The sequence below is a fragment of the Dermacentor variabilis genome, chromosome 4 (genome assembly GCF_050947875.1).
Source record: "Dermacentor variabilis isolate Ectoservices chromosome 4, ASM5094787v1, whole genome shotgun sequence".
Lineage (NCBI taxonomy): Eukaryota > Metazoa > Arthropoda > Arachnida > Ixodida > Ixodidae > Dermacentor > Dermacentor variabilis.
Genome location: NC_134571.1, coordinates 186,210,051 through 186,225,816, shown reverse-complemented (window position 1 = coordinate 186,225,816; position 15,766 = coordinate 186,210,051). Strand labels below are relative to the sequence as shown.

Here is a 15,766-nt window from a genome sequence, read left to right as displayed (position 1 = left end):
GTGTCGGCAGCGGCAGGCAAGTGGGGGCCCGTGCCCAGCGAACGCGCGGCGAGTGCCGACGCAGTGAGGGAGACGCGGAGCCAACTGCTCCTGCTGAAAACCGGAACAGGACTCAGCCGGCTCGCAGCCGTTTATTACTAAAAAGGACTTCACACGCCAGATGACACCTCCTGATTGGTCCCAGCTCGTCACATGACAGAAGGGGGGTGCACCATCTAGCTAAACTACTACAAAACAAACGTATGATAACACAGAGATCTGGCAGGGTGCGACACTATACTACATCATCTCCCACTGGAAACAAAGTAAGCATATAGTGAAACGCGCACTTAAGTCCAAGGACAAATTCAGTTCGTTCCCCCCATGTTCACACACACGCGCACCAGACTTGGGCACCAAAACACAGGCAGTCAGTCAAAACAAAATCTGACAAGGAACACGGCACAAGACTCACTGCACCGCAACAAGGAACACATTTTATACCTGTGTTCATGAAACATGTGAATTGCCTGAGATGGCAATACGCTCTACACTCGGAAAACAAAATCATCAAGCCACGGAGGCCGTTTTCTGTCACGATGAGGACGCGTGCGTACCTCAGAAGAACTTTGGGGGTTGCGACGCGTATCAGTCAACTTTAAGGACCCAGTTGTCCCACTACTATTTCCCTCCCCCTGGTTGGACAATTGAATGTGGTTGTCGCTCAAAGCTGGAGAGGGTTGCCCAGGAAGCTCCTCTCGAAGTCCCAACAAGTCCTGGGAGGCTACCGATTCCTCCACGGAATCGGAGACGACTGCTGACTGTGTAGACTCGGAAGCAATACAGTCAGACGGACTACTTAACTGAAGCTTATGACTATGAGAAGATGCTGTCACTACAGATGAGTCATCGGAATGACTATCCAGATTTGAATATGAGTACAAAAAGTCTCTATCACTTGTACACAATGTACTGCCTGCTGGATCCTTCATCACTAGGGTTAACTTAGACACATGCCACGTCTTCCCATCACTGAGAGAAAAGTAGATGGTCCTATCTGGGCCTTAACTGTACGAGGTTTACTGTACTTAAAAAATCCTTTCCTGTTAAATCTAATTCTGACGGTGTCTCCCACCTTGACACGAGTTGCCTGAGCACCTCTACGTTTGTCTACGTACTGTTTAGTCTGCCACTGTTTCGGCAAGACTCTTTCTTGAACTTGAGGCACAAGACTGTCCTGTTCCCGTAGATCTACACAGAGCCGCATGGTTCCATCCTTCTTGCGCACCACCACGAGTGGAGACACCCACTCAGAAGCCTCGACGTGCTCGATGACGTCGCAGTCCTCGAGACGTCGCAATTCATGTGTGACCTGGTCACGGAGAGCCAGGGGTAGTCGGCGAAACTTTGAAGGTACTGGTTTCGCATCTTGCTGCCGATGAATTCGGTGCACAAAGTTGTTGACGAGACCCAACTCGTCACTGGAGAGGTGATCAAAACCTGTGGGGCTCTGTACTGAAGGAAGCGATGGTAGACGACATGTCAGCGACGTACCGTCGACCTGTATGCCCAAGCGTTGGATGGCGTCAAAACCCAGCAGTGATGTTCTTGTAGTCGTTACGTGGAACGTGACGGAGCATGACCTTTGGAAAAACTGGACAGTGGCTTGAAACAGGCCTTGAATGTCGATGCGTTGATTGGAGAGGTTTCTTAAGTCCACTGTTGCTTGTGACAGCCTGTGCTGTCCACCAAAGTTATTTCTAAAATCTTCGGCCGTCATAAATGACACAGATGCTCCCGTATCCACCAGCAGTCGCATGGAGAAGCCGTTAACTACGACCGGAACTTCCAAATCTTTTTTAGTTTCAAAAGCGCTTACCGTCAAGACAGACGCGGACGGCTGCCCTGCGGAAGTTGAAGACAGCGTCTCTGCGGAAGAGACGTGTTGAACAATACGGGTTTTTCGGCATACTGATGCAAAATGGCCCAACGTGTGGCAGGTGTTGCACCGCCGGTTCCTTGCTGGACAATTCCTGTACGTTGCAATATGTTTCGTGCTGCCACACCGATCGCATGCACCAGGGTTCCCGGAGGAGCCATGTGCGAAATGTCGGCCCTCTTGGCAGCTTCTCGGAAGAAGTCGGTCGTCTTGGCGGCTTCTCGGAAGAAGTCGGCCATCTTGGCCCGTCGACGGAACGCCAAGTTGAGATGCCTCGATTCTTCGTACATTTCGGAGCCGTTCGCTCGATGCAAGGCTTCTAAAGAGCGTCCGATTTCTTCTGCCTTGTCCAGGGACAGGGTTTCGCCATGAGCTAATAACTTTTTGCGAACGCTGACATTCGCTACCCCATGTATTATTTGGTCTCGGACGCGCTCGTTGCAGGTTGTGCCGAAGTTGCACTGTACCGCCTTCTCCTTCAGTGCGGTCACGAATTCCAGGAACCCTTCTCCCTCGAACTGCCTTAGACTGGTGAATTCGTGCCTCTCCGCCAGAACATATGTTGATGCGGCGAACAGCCGGTCAAGCCACTGCAAGAGTTTCTGGAACTCAGACGCTGGCGGGACCGCATCAATTGACGTTGACGCCGACGCTGCGCCGGTTAACTGCCTTGCTGCTTCCTGCTCCTCGTCTGCAAAGTACTTTCGTTGTCCCTCACGCCCGAGAGCGCTGACGAGCGCGGACGCTCGTGGCACGTTCGTCCAGTCGCCACTGCCGGCCGCTTCGAGGTGGGCCTGAAAAATTTTTTTCCATCGATACCATGGAATTAACGGTGGCCCGGGGACTTCAAGAAAAACGGGAAGGTTCGCCGTAAAAGAAGCCATGCCCGGTAGCGTGCAGGAGGCAGTGCAGAAAACAAGCCGGAGCTTGCAGCAGGAATGGGGCAAGGAAGAACAAAGGGGTCGGGCAGGCCTAGGCTCGGAAGCCTCGCAACACCAAGTGCGTCGGCGGTGTTTGCGTGCCGTGCAGACACAGGAAGGGACGCTTCACTTACGAAGCTCGTTGGTTTCCCGGGGCTTCGGTCGGAATCGCAGCGGGAATCCCATCCTCGTCGCCATAAGATGTTGTGTCGGCAGCGGCAGGCAAGTGGGGGCCCGTGCCCAGCTAACGCGCGGCGAGTGCCGACGCAGTGAGGGAGACTCTGAGCTAACTGCTCCTGATGAAAACCGGAACAGGAATCAGCCGGCTCGCGGCCGTTTATTACTAAAAAGGACTTCACACACCAGATGACACCTCCTGATTGGTCCCAGCTCATCACATGACAGAAGGGGGGTGCGCCATCTAGCTAAACTACTACAAAACCTAAACGTATGGTAACACAGATCTGGCAGGGGGCGACACTATACTACACTCTACACACAGCAAATGCCCAGCCAGTTCAGCCTTCAGCAGCATGCTCAGCAAGAGTTGTTATTCAGTGTGTTCTTTACATAGCAGAGATTGTGGTTCTTCCATCCTGCTTTCACAATGTTATACTTAGCTGGGATCTCTCATGAAATAACACCATCATCAACAGCGGAAGTTGAACTATTTCCTCTGTGTGATGTGCCCCTCGCCGGTGCCATATTTATTCCTGCTAAGCTGGTCCTTCGGAAGGACATCGCAATACCGCCGTATTTGATTGCCGTTGTTCCCGTTTCCTGTGGCACTGTCTCCGAAAGCTCTGTCCTCTTCACTCCTTTGCAACTCTTCATAGCCTGCAAAGACCTTCACCTCCCTTTTATCATGCTTGACATTTCAGCCGGCTTCAGCTCCATAGTTGCCTGCAATCTGCTTCCTGCAACACCGAAGGCTCTCTGCAGCGAAGCACTTGGCTGTGTTCCACCCCTTGGTGCCCTGGTTATAACTGACACACCGGATGTTTCGTATCCTTCAGCCCACTATGAGCTCACTGACCTTTGTGCACTAACCACTTCTGCTCCGCCATCATGTGATGTATTCACTCCTTTCAATGCAGATAACCTTACTTCCAAGCAACGCTCAGTTTCTTCACCTGCTTGGCCAGTTCCACTCTTCTTTCAACGTGGCTCAGTCCACTCTGAGCCCCCCATCGATCATGAGCCACTACATCGACACTGGCTCCAACGCACCATTGCAGCAGCAGCCGTCTCTGTGTCTCAGCCAAAGAGAATCAGATCATCAGCATGAGCATGTCAACAACCTGCTATAGCATGGCGCCAATCAACCTTTCAATAGCCCGTGGGCACCACAGGTGGTCCTCGTCACAAAAAAAGATGGTTTCATCCGGTTCTGCATTGCTTATCGCCGTCTTGAGAAGCCACACTTAATGGCAGTCAGAGACGGCTGCAGTACTATCGGAACCACAGCTACCGCAGGCGACTGATAACTGCAAATGGACTGCGGCCCACTGCCACCCGCTCCGTTCCCGTGGTTTCCTCACCATCATCATCATAACAAAAACATGGCAGCCACCTACAGGCACTGGATATCCTCGTCTGGTCTATAAACCAGAGCAGTCAACTTGAACGTAACATTTAGGTCAGCTTTATCACAGTGAAAAGTAGATCTGAAACTAGCTATTAGGTAAACAAAATACTAATGCTGCAGTGTGACTCACGATGCCATGGTTATTTATGCCCCCAGTACAGATACTATGAATTAGAGCAGTCACTGCAGCAAGGAAATCCACAGTCTGATGCAGGAGTAGCTGTATGAAGATTGCTGCATTTTCTCACTTAAAATCATAAATACAATAATGCTTCTGTTGTTGTGCTTGTGGACAGCCCCGGAATTCCAGCACATGGACCACTACAGAAGACAGATGGCTACAGAAGTGTGAAGGATCGAACACAACATTGTGACAGAGCGAAACGAAGAAGGACGATTAAACGAGCTATAAAATACAGATAACCGCGTGGGTCATAAATCAGTGTTTTGGCTTGTAATGTGTCCAAAGCTAGCACATAATCCAATTTAAAGTTGTTCTTGACTGTAAATTCATATGAGGCAGTAATATATATGTCATCCGAACAGTGCTTGTCTCTAGAACGTAAAAATTGAACAACTTTACCAGCTCTGGCTAGTGTCATGGATATTTTGTATTCCTACAAATTTGCATTTTCAAAGGAGAAAACAAAAAGAAAGCACCCTTCATTGAATTTTTGTCTAACATTTATGTTATGGCCAATTTAACCTGTATTTTTATTTTGACATGCTGCTGTTGTCTTCTGTTTCAAGCTATGCGCTATCGTTTGGTGGTGCTGGTCGCATGAAGACAATCAAAATATACCATGAATGATCTGTGGGTCTAATAAGCTTTCTACCGGAGTAGCCAGGTCAGTCTCATCATCTTTTAGTAGATATTCCGCTAGATCTAGTGGATCTTGGGCTTGCTTATATGAAAAAACATGCTTATAGCAGATATGTAGCAGATTCTTTAGCAGAAGTCCGAAAAGCTTCGTGCATTTTTCACCCAACTCCCAAACATATTGCGTTACTAGCATTCTATTATTGCAACCATTACTTTATTCTATTCTATTCTAGCATTTTATTATTATTGCATTCTAGCAAATTTTGATTGCTTTAGTAAAGCCCTTGCAATATAAATGAAAGAAAGAAAGGCAGCACACACGGACAATTCTTCTCTTTGCCAAAATGTCAGCTTATAAAGGTCTTCTGGTGCACCTGTATTGTTAATTATAAAGTATTTTTTTAAGCTTATAATTTAGCACTCAGTTGTCAAGGTAAATAAATGCCATACCTTAGACACTTGGTTTGCTTGTTTAGTTTCTTTCAATTCTAAAAGCTAATTTTTTCTTTAGGTTCATTATTCCGTGAGATAAATACACAAAAGTTTCCTTTCACATTTAGAACAATGGACAAATAACCACTGCAGAAAAATATACAAATGGCACATTGATCAATACCAGAAAGCATAAGACACAAAATGATGGAAGCACTTTTATGAGTCGGTCATTATTTCTTGTTTTATAGCACCCTGAGCACCTGTGTTTTGAACATGGCTATGCAGTGGTCGCACACAAGAAAAAATTTTAATAACTTTAAAACAATTTTTTTTCCATCTTATCTTTACGTTGTGTGCTCCAAACATCTAGCATCATGCTGCAAAAAAGCATTATTCTATCTGTGATAGGTACTAATGCACCACAGTAAAAGGTTTGCTGAGTGTACGAAATGAGTATCTTTAGAAAATGAAGAAAACAAATCACTTGCCCTATAGTTTTAAAATTAATACATTATGGCTGAAATATCAAGATACAGATAAGAAACTTGGCAGATAAAGAAAATAATTTGGGGTATGCAAATACCAAATAGTACAGTTAGAATCGAATATCGCGATGAATCAAGAAAATTAAAGCTGAATATTGAGTCGAATATCAAATATTAGAAAATTTTTCACCAAGTCAAATGCTTACAAATTCTGGGCTAGAAGATATGATGCTGCACTTGCTCTCGGGAGTCTCGTAGCATTGCATAAGAATGTAGCAAGCTATAAGTAACCTGTGTACATAGAAAATCAACATATACGGTACAGTCTACTCTTACTAAAGGTAACACCAAGTTAGTATGCCAGCACCGATTACAGCTCAGTTTTATGTGAAGGTCTCAAAAATATTTTTTTAATCAATAGAATTTCTGTTGATTAGAATCTGAAACTAATGAATTAGGGACGTTCCATTGTCCTGAATACCAGTGAGGCCCTCTGTTTAATAGCGGACCTGTGTTTTAAGGCAATGTTTTATTGCATAGAAAGATTTACTTTCCAGTTTTTCTCCAAAATACAGAAGGACTATTCAAACTTTACGGCAGCTGGGTTATTATATTGCCAATCTGCGCAACAGACAAAAGGACTTCGCCTAAGGTGAGTCGATCACTGCTCAACATGTAGCTGGCCCTGACGATAAATAGCAGGAGCTGTCCATGCCGTTTCATTGTCAGGTTTGGCATAATTTGCCACATGTCAAACATTCTAAAATTTGGAGGGTCATGGGAAGTTGCGCGACATTTACTCCCCCTCCCCTCGTGTTCATCCCCCGTCCACCCAAATGCATGCAATTTGGCCACGGCACTTTTGCACTCGTCGTGTAAATATGAAACTACAAAAAGAGACCGATGTGTATATACGAATGGCATCGGGAACGAGAAGCCACCATACACTGTACCGCCAAGATGGCAGCCACGAACAACTTTGCTGCCATCCAGTGCACCTGCTTTTATGAAATACGTGCTGCTTTTGTTGCTGTTCCCTCCATTCGAGCCGCGTTATCATTTCAATCGGTCCTGCCGACCCAAACGAACCTTGTACCAACAGAGGCAGACCCAGTCAATGCGGCGCTGATACCCACATTGGGTTGATATCAGGGAGTGCTCACAGCGACAAAGTCTGCTACCGCGGCAGCTGGGTCGGCCCGTCCACCATGTGCTCGACGCATCTTTTGCAGCGAAAACAGAGTGAAAAGCTCGCTTCAGCAAAATCTAGCGCTAAAGCGCTCCACGGCACACGCAACACACGACGCTTTGTAGGTATCTACATAGAAAATATTGAATAACGGAAGAATATGATTATTCAAATGTTCACAATTCGATGATGTATTTGGGTATTCACACATCCATAAATATACTAGATTAATAAAGAGATAATAAGACGTCTACCCAGTCGTAGCAATCGCTACAAAGGAAACCTATACGGGTTCCTCGAAAGAAAAGCCTCAAAGTTGAAGAAAAATCTCTATTAATTACTTCTCTCCATCTTGCAGGTTTCCGCAGAACTATTACGTCAGATATAGTAGATGCAGATTCTGAAGGTACAGTTTTACAAAACTCAATATTTTGTTTAATTTCTAGGCCTGAAGACCACTGTACCTCTTTAAAAATGCCTGTTAATAAATTTGGGTGTTGTAGGTGACACTTCCCTCTACCCATTTCTGACCAAATTAGTAAGAATATTCAACAGTTTCTAGTCGCGTCTCACAGCTGTTCCGAAAAAGTATTCGCAAGAAAAAATGGTAATGGTAGTGCATAAAACAGCACCATATCTACGGTTAAAGGGCAAGGGCTTTTGGAGAAAGGATGTGCAATTGTGACGGCAAAGCATCACTTTTCAGAGAGACACAGTTGCCAACCAATGATTCGAACTGCTTCTCAGCAGCATCACTGGCCCCATAGAGTCCGTGTATAAGGACGACTGAAATTTAAGACACCTACGATAATTCAAATTCTGCCTGCACTACTGTGTGTTAATTTGGCCACACAGTCAAGTAGAAACAGCTATATTTTGGCTTTGATATGGGGCAACTGCCACTGTAACCTGATTGATAGTGTTGCACACGTAATGCAGGGGATGTGGGTTCAGCTCCCACTGGCATTATCGTTGCATTTTCATGCACTTTTATTCCTCTTTTCCTTCTTTATTTCCACACTTCAATTAAAAGAAAAGTTTTTTTCACTTTTTCTTTGCTCTCCTCGGCTTTGCTCTGTGTCGGTTTCATTTCATTATAACTAACAAAAAAATCTAGCCCCTTGGTTCCCCTTATTCTTTGCTTACTTGTGAAATGTGTGTTGCAAGAGGGCTTCGCTGCAAAATGAGCAATAAAGTAAAGATCACTGTTGTGAAAATCGCTGGGTATGCAATGCTAACAAAAGAATGATTAATAGAGTACTGACAGAAATTTTGTTTCATTTTTATCGCTTTGCTGGATAGCCGTACATCCAGTAACTTTACTAACAGGTCTCAATTCCCAAATCTCGCAGTGAATGATTAATTATGCTACCTTTCAATGCCACCACAGTCGAAAACATGTGCCAAGAGCCGTGCTGTTTTGCATGTGAAAAAGCAGCCTATTCACATAACCGAAACCTGACGTGTTCACACATAAAGTATGGCCCTGCTGCCGAAAGCAGTGTCCGTCCAACACTCAACGAGACAAGAGGGGAAAGCATGCCCTCCTGCATTTCCAAGAAAAGCAAACAATTGAAAGGCCTAATTTGGCAGCTGTAAGTGACAGGGTCATTGCTTAGTGTTCAACCACTGCACCTGGTTGACTGGCAGGCTCTTAGTCTTATCGCAGGACTGCCACCCCTGCTTTTGGCGACGTGTTCTGAATGGGTCATATGCAGGACAAAATTTTTGTGTCAGTACTCCTTTAAACAGTTGGCCTTTGAGCATCTTTTGAATCCAGAATGTCGTACTTACACAGCACTGTGCTGCTAGCCACATAAAGGTAAGCCCGTCTTTGAAAAGTGAAAGGTCAGTCCAGACAGACTCATGCTAACAGATGCAATAGCTGGACGTTTCAATTTTCATAGTTAAAAATAGGGATTAATTAAGGGAGGCTGCCCCACACTCGTGCATGCATAAAGATGGTGCAGCCCAAGACTCACCGTTCCTTCAGACCCAAATTCGACACCGTCCCCTTTGAGTTTGGAATAGAGAGACGGAATGAGGCTGAAAAGAAAGGAAATAAAGATACACAAGAGACAATCAGACACAGCCCAACTGATCCACACAGCCTGCAATACATGCACAAAATGGCTGAAAATAATACTTTACCATGGATGCCTCGGAAGACTAAGGTTTAGTCGGCGTCATTGCTGACAGCAGCGAATTTCGAACCGTAGCAAACGTCAAAGTAGCTAGGCCTAGCGTTGCCGGGGTGGTGACTACGGCTGCCAGTGCTTCATTAGCCGACACTATAGGCTAGTTTAACATAAATCAACCATCTCAACACCTTTCTCCTTATAAAGCACAATAGTTGCGTACACACATGATAATGTGGCAGGGTGTCTACCAAATTGACATTTCCAAATTCCCCGAGTTTTCCAGGCTTTCCCGGAGTGCCCTTGCGAAATTCCCCGAGCGACACAGAACTTTCTTTTATGTCAAGACGGACCTGACACCATGTCACCCGATGCTGTCGCTCTATAGTAAGCATATTAAAAAATAACAAACTACTTAATTCAGTTTGAACAGTAAGGAGTAGTGTTTATTCAAAAAGAATATAGAAGGGAGGAGAGAGAGAGAGAGAAAGCAAATGATAAATGAAAGGTAGGGAGGTTAACCAGGACTGAGCCCGGTTGGCTACCCTACAGTGGGGAAAGGGTAAATAGGACGGAAAGATTAAAAGAAGAAGAGAAAGTCCACTGGGGGTAACATTCGGTCACTCAGTCCGGATCCCAGACACTGACTCAATCCTGTAGCTTTCAAATCTCGCAGCAGCGCTTTAGTGGCCTTTTGTAGCTGCAATATGTGAGGCCATGGTCCCAAGATCTTGTTCAAGGTGAACGGCTTTATATCTAACTGATTGAGAGCAGTGCAATGGTCATAACTTTCATTTTCAAAAGAGGCAGTAGCACAGTAGATGCTCTATAGTTTCCTCGCCACTGCAGGCATTGCACTCGGCACTATCAGCCATTCCAATCAAAAACGTATCTGCATTGGTGACTGCGACACCCAAGCGTAAGCGGCACAGCATTGCTTCCTCATTACGCAGAAGCCCTGGTAACATTGATAGAAGGGAGGGGGTTTGTAATATGCACAGTGAATAAAACATCCTTGAAAAAAATGGTAAAGCCCATTGTAAATCGCGTCGAACATTTTCAAATACGAATAAAAAGAGATGCATACAGAAGCAAATATTTTTGAAAATGAGCTATTTCTATCAAGTGATAGCAATATCATTGGTATTAGGCCCGAACTTTGTCACAAGTGAGATTCTCTCTCAGCAGCTGGTAAGTAAACTTAAACTGCCCTCACATACTCTCAGCCCACGCACAATGCTTCCATGTTGTGTTTCACTGCTTTCCAGAGTTTATTTTGGTTTGGATAAGGGCCACCTGCATCTTTGCATCAGCGAACACTTTGCTGGTTCATTAAAGTGCAATACAAGACAAGGACACAAGAAGGTATAAAATGACGACACGGCACTGTATACCTTCCTGTGTCCTTGTATTGTATTGCGATGTAACGAACCTTACTATGAATCCCAACCAACTGGCCCAACTTGCCGTTTTGAGACAACACTTTGCTTTTTGAGCTCAAGCGCCTTCAAAAAAGCGGCGTCACACTTCTTTTCCCAATTTCTCAATGTGACGGTAATATCTGTTCTTGTCCTTCTGCCACACGTTCGCCCCATGGACCATTTGAAGCATGCTCTTGGTCAATTGTACAGTCAGCATGCGATTTTTAGGACTCCCTAGGAGCCGCAAAAATGTACAAAAAATCAGGCAGTACGAAAAAAATGAATGCATGTCTTTTACTGCCCTTATGGGCTCAAATCGCAACAGGCACGTCTGAAAAAGCTCTGAAGGCCTGCCAGTGCTTTTATTAGGCATATTGGTGCTTGTACTGGGACAGGATATGGGGGGTACACGTGTGCATAACTAAGAAATACATACTGGGTCCCGTGACGATTGCCTCTTCCCACACTTGATAAGTTTCACTGCAATACTTTGCACATGCTTCACTGCGGAACCTTCCTGTATTGAGAAGAAGCTTACTTTGGAAACTGGCATACTGCAACGCATGGTGCTTTCTGTGCATCGAAGCCATTGGCAAGGATTACTAAGACTTAGTCGGCGTCCATTGCTAACAGCGGCAAATTTCTAACAGTAGCAAACGTCAAAGTAGCTGCGGCCTAGCACTGTCGTGGTGGTGGCTCAGCTGCGAGTGAATATGCATGCGAGAGCGCCGGTTCAAGGTGGCGAGATAATAAAAATGGCAGAGGTGGTGGCTTTGATTAACGCAGTTTCGGAGCTGCGGTCACGGCAAAAGGTCTGGAAAATCGGACGGTGAAGGGCTCTTGCGTCCGAAATTTCGTTCGTTCTTATACACTAACTCTATAGGGTACGTGGTGGTGGCGCAAAGCCGTCCAAATTATTGGGCATGTCATAAAAATTGGGCGTCCGGAAAATCGGTTGTTGAGTGTACACTGGCAACTCCTGCACCCAACGACATGGTGTCAAAGACGAGTTGTTACGATTCCTATCTGTTATTTGAGCCAGCATTAGCACGACTTTCGTTTCCTTTCAATAAAATTGCAGCTAATTTTCCCTGATAGAAGCACAAATTCCGTTAGTTTTCCCTGAGTATTTCCAGACTACTCAAAATCCATGAGAATTCCCTGTTTTCCCAGTTGGTAGACCCCCCCTGCTGTGGAAATTAGAACTGTTGCACACTGTTCCGTTGCATGTACACACACTCCAACTAGCAAAAAAAAAGGGGGGGTCATTTTACTTCTGAGAGGGATCCTCCACTTATAGTTAAAGCTAAGTAGAATCAAAAGCGGAGAGGTGACACACTTGCATAATGCGACTTGCCATAGTTTACATGCGACAAATGAAGAAATGCATTCTTTTATCCTCTTCCTTTCGAACCCTCTGTTTTCCATGCAAACTCGGATCAGGCAACATCAAACTCATCAAGAGACAGTGAAGGCACCAGTCTGAGGCATCAGGACAAAAGTGACTCAAGTGATACTTTGGTGCAGCACCAGCGCATACACATTTTATGGCACAAGACAAGAGTGCTATTTTGATAGCCAGAACACCTTTGCCACCATTTACAGCACGAACAGCACATGTCACAAAAGTGAATGTGCTGAAGTTACTCCTTAAATACAACACAAGAATGTTTGTCTCTTATGAGCATGTCTGTCAGCACTCTGAAAACAGCTTGCATGAATTTCTTTTAGAGTCTCCACAATTTTGTGTCAATAAAGTGAGGCTATAGTAACGGGGCTATTTGCATACGAACCTTTCACCTAAGTTCTGCTTAGAACTGCTTTGTTCTCACTCAAATTCTGCAATGCGATTCAATTTCTTGGTGCACATCCTCCAATGAACACTTGCCCTTGTTTGCCCAATTCATCTGGATATTTAGATGTCACGTGACAATGAAACTGGCCCACATCAGACGATAAGGTGCAGGTGCATATATGACAGTACACTTTTTTTTTCTAGACAAGTCAGGCAAGCAAACATGCCACGCGTATTAGTGAACAGTACAGACCTAAAGATGTAAGGTTTTTACGAAATTTAAGCAAAAGCAATCCAGCAGCAAGCAGGAAACTGATATGAAGTGCTGTGCCACATGTGTCAAACATGATTCGTTCTTTTTATGTTACGTCATAGGCAAGCAGCCTATATATTTAGTTCGCCGTCACTGAAATAAAACAGTGCGGTACGTGCTCTTGGATCGTCTCCGTCACTCTGCCACCCGCTACAACAGTGGCGACGAGGGTGACCCCCCCGCGGAGCCCCCGCCACGAACAGTGGCGTCTCGGTAGCGCTGGGAGTCCTGCTGGGTACTGAAAGTAATCGAGTCTACGGAGCATCGGCGGTCATGGCCCTGGCTACCCCAAGTTTCGACGAAAATCAATATATAAGTGGGATATTTACTTGACTCGACTGGAGGCATTTTTTGAAGCAAATGATATTAAGACAGATGATAAGAAAAGGGCGCTCTTGGTTTCGACACTGTCAACGAAGACGGTAGGCGTTCTTGCTGGACAGTGCGCCCCCCAGAAAGTAAACGCCCTGAGTTACAAGGACGCACTTACCATCCTAAATAACCACTGTGCGCCGAAGACTAATGAGGTTGCCTCAAGTTACAAGTTCTTTACAAGGGATCAGGCTGCAAGCGAATCTGTCCGGGACTATGTTGCTGAGCTACTCAAGCTTGCGGATAATTGTCACTTCGGCACCAGTTTGGACCGTATGTTACGGGACCGCATTGTTTGTGGCATCCGAAATCGGGCGGTGCAGCAGACGCTGCTTGAAAAAACTGAGCTCACACTTGCCCAAGCTGAAATGATTGCCATAGCAGCAGAGACAGCCGCACTGGAAGTAAGCACCATGACTAGACCTGATAATGAGGCAGCGGTGTGCACTGTAGCGAGTAAATCGCGCCGATATCAGACCTTCACCAAAGATAAGCAAAGCCATACTGAGTGCGCACGCTGCGGAAACTACGATCACGAAGCAAGCGACTGTCCGCACAAAAAGGAGCAGTGTTTTCGCTGTCGGAAGACTGGTCATTTCGCAAGAAAATGCCGCTCCCAGTCGGGGCTCCGGGCTGGTTGTAGGCGCGATGGCGTCGCTAACGCAGTTCATTATGAGAGCGCTGTATCCGAAACGGAGGAAGGCGATATTTCATCAGTCTTCACATTGCAGGAATCACGGGAAAATAAATCTTTGCTCCAGGCGTTCCGCAGAGTTATCCGCTGGGGTGGCGTGCCCTTGAACATGATTATTGACACGGGATCACCGTTTTCTATCATTCCGCAGGAGGTGTATCTAAAGCACCGTCTGAGTTGGCCACGCTTATCGAAATGCAAACACACGCTCAACTGTTACTTGGGCAAGCTACCCATTGTCGGTGAACTGCACCTTGAAGCCCATTTTGCGGGGAAGACTGTACCTGCCACACTGATAGTTACAAGCTGCTCGGGTCCCAGCCTTTGCGGAAGGGACTTAATCCAAGCATTCTCGCTTTTGCCGTCCGGGTTTCTTGCTACAGTTCAATCGACGTCAGCAGATCCCGACAGCCTCAGGACCGAGTTTCCTACCCTTTTTGAGCCAGGACTTGGAAACATTCAGGGGCCACCTGTGAAATCCCACATTCGAGAAGGCGCCCAACCGAAGTTCCACAAGGCGCGGTCAATTCCTTATGCTCTTCGTGAAAAAGTGGAAACTGAGCTGGACCATTTAGTAGAGCAAGGCATATTATTGCCCATAGCACATTCTGAGTGGGTGGCGCCAATCGTACCAGTACTGAAGAAAGACGGTTCCCTTCGCATCTGCGGCGATTTCAAAACCACAATCAATGCTGCGTGCATAACTGAACAGTATCCTTTACCAAACATTGAAGACATTTTCACGTCGCTACGTGGGGGATCATTTTTCACAACACTGGACCTTAAGCATGCATATAACCAACTCCCATTGGATGAGGAAGCGAGGAAGTTGGCCGTGATAAACACTCACAAGGGGTTGTTCTGCTATAACCGTCTTCCGTTTGGAGTTGCCTCGGCTCCCGCGATTTTTCAGCGGTGCATGGAAACGGTCCTGGCCGGTCTTCCAGCCATGCAGGTGTTTTTGGACGATGTATTGATAGCGGAACGTCAAGACGATAATGGCTCAGTGCTACAGGACGTTTTGTGCAGGCTTCAAGAAAATGGTATCAAGCTGAAGGCCGAAAAATGCCATTTTCGCAAAGACTCAATTGTCTACCTGGGCCATTGCATTGACAAAGATGGCTTGCATCCGCTTGAGAAGAACCTAGCAGCAATAAGCGACTCGACACGGCCTACGAATGTAAGCGAACGGCGCTCGTTTTTGGGTCTGTTGACTTATTATCACCGGTTCTTGCCACACATGTCAACAATGCTGGCGCCATTGTATCTTTTGCTTGAAAAAGAGCATAAATGGCACTGGGGAACGGCGCAGGAAAATTCGTATCTCAAGGCTAAACAAACACTTCTGAGTTTGCCTGTTCTGACGTATTTCGATCCCAACCAACCAGTGCGTTTGGAATGCGATGCGTCATCTTCGGGTTTAGGTGCCGTAATCTCGCACCGAATTGGAAAATTGGATAAGCCCATTGCCTTCCGTTCACGCACGTTAACACACGCCGAAAAGAATTATTCTCAGCTCAAGAAGGAAGCGCTCGCACTGGTATTCGGAGTAACAAAGTTTCGAGACTACCTGCTGGGCCGCGAGTTTACATTGGTCACGGACCACCAACCACTGGCGGGACTTCTACGAGAAGATCGACCTGTGCCCCCAATGGCGTCGGCACGTATTAAGAGA

The 15,766-nt window shown here is 46.1% G+C and overlaps 1 protein-coding gene across 2 annotated transcripts in view; it reads right to left on the bottom strand.

The window, feature by feature from the left end:
* The window catches only part of Stam (signal transducing adaptor molecule), an 86,280-nt gene that overhangs the window by 49,509 nt on the left and 21,005 nt on the right, over positions 1-15,766 (bottom strand). The window contains exons 5-6 of one of the 2 annotated variants that reach the window (XM_075690725.1): positions 9,341-9,404; positions 8,505-8,534 (exon numbers count right to left, since the gene is read on the bottom strand). In XM_075690725.1, coding sequence (XP_075546840.1) covers positions 8,505-8,534; positions 9,341-9,404 — 94 coding nt within the window. The remainder of the gene's footprint in view (positions 1-8,504; positions 8,535-9,340; positions 9,405-15,766) is intronic. The other variant, XM_075690726.1, reaches the window with a different exon arrangement.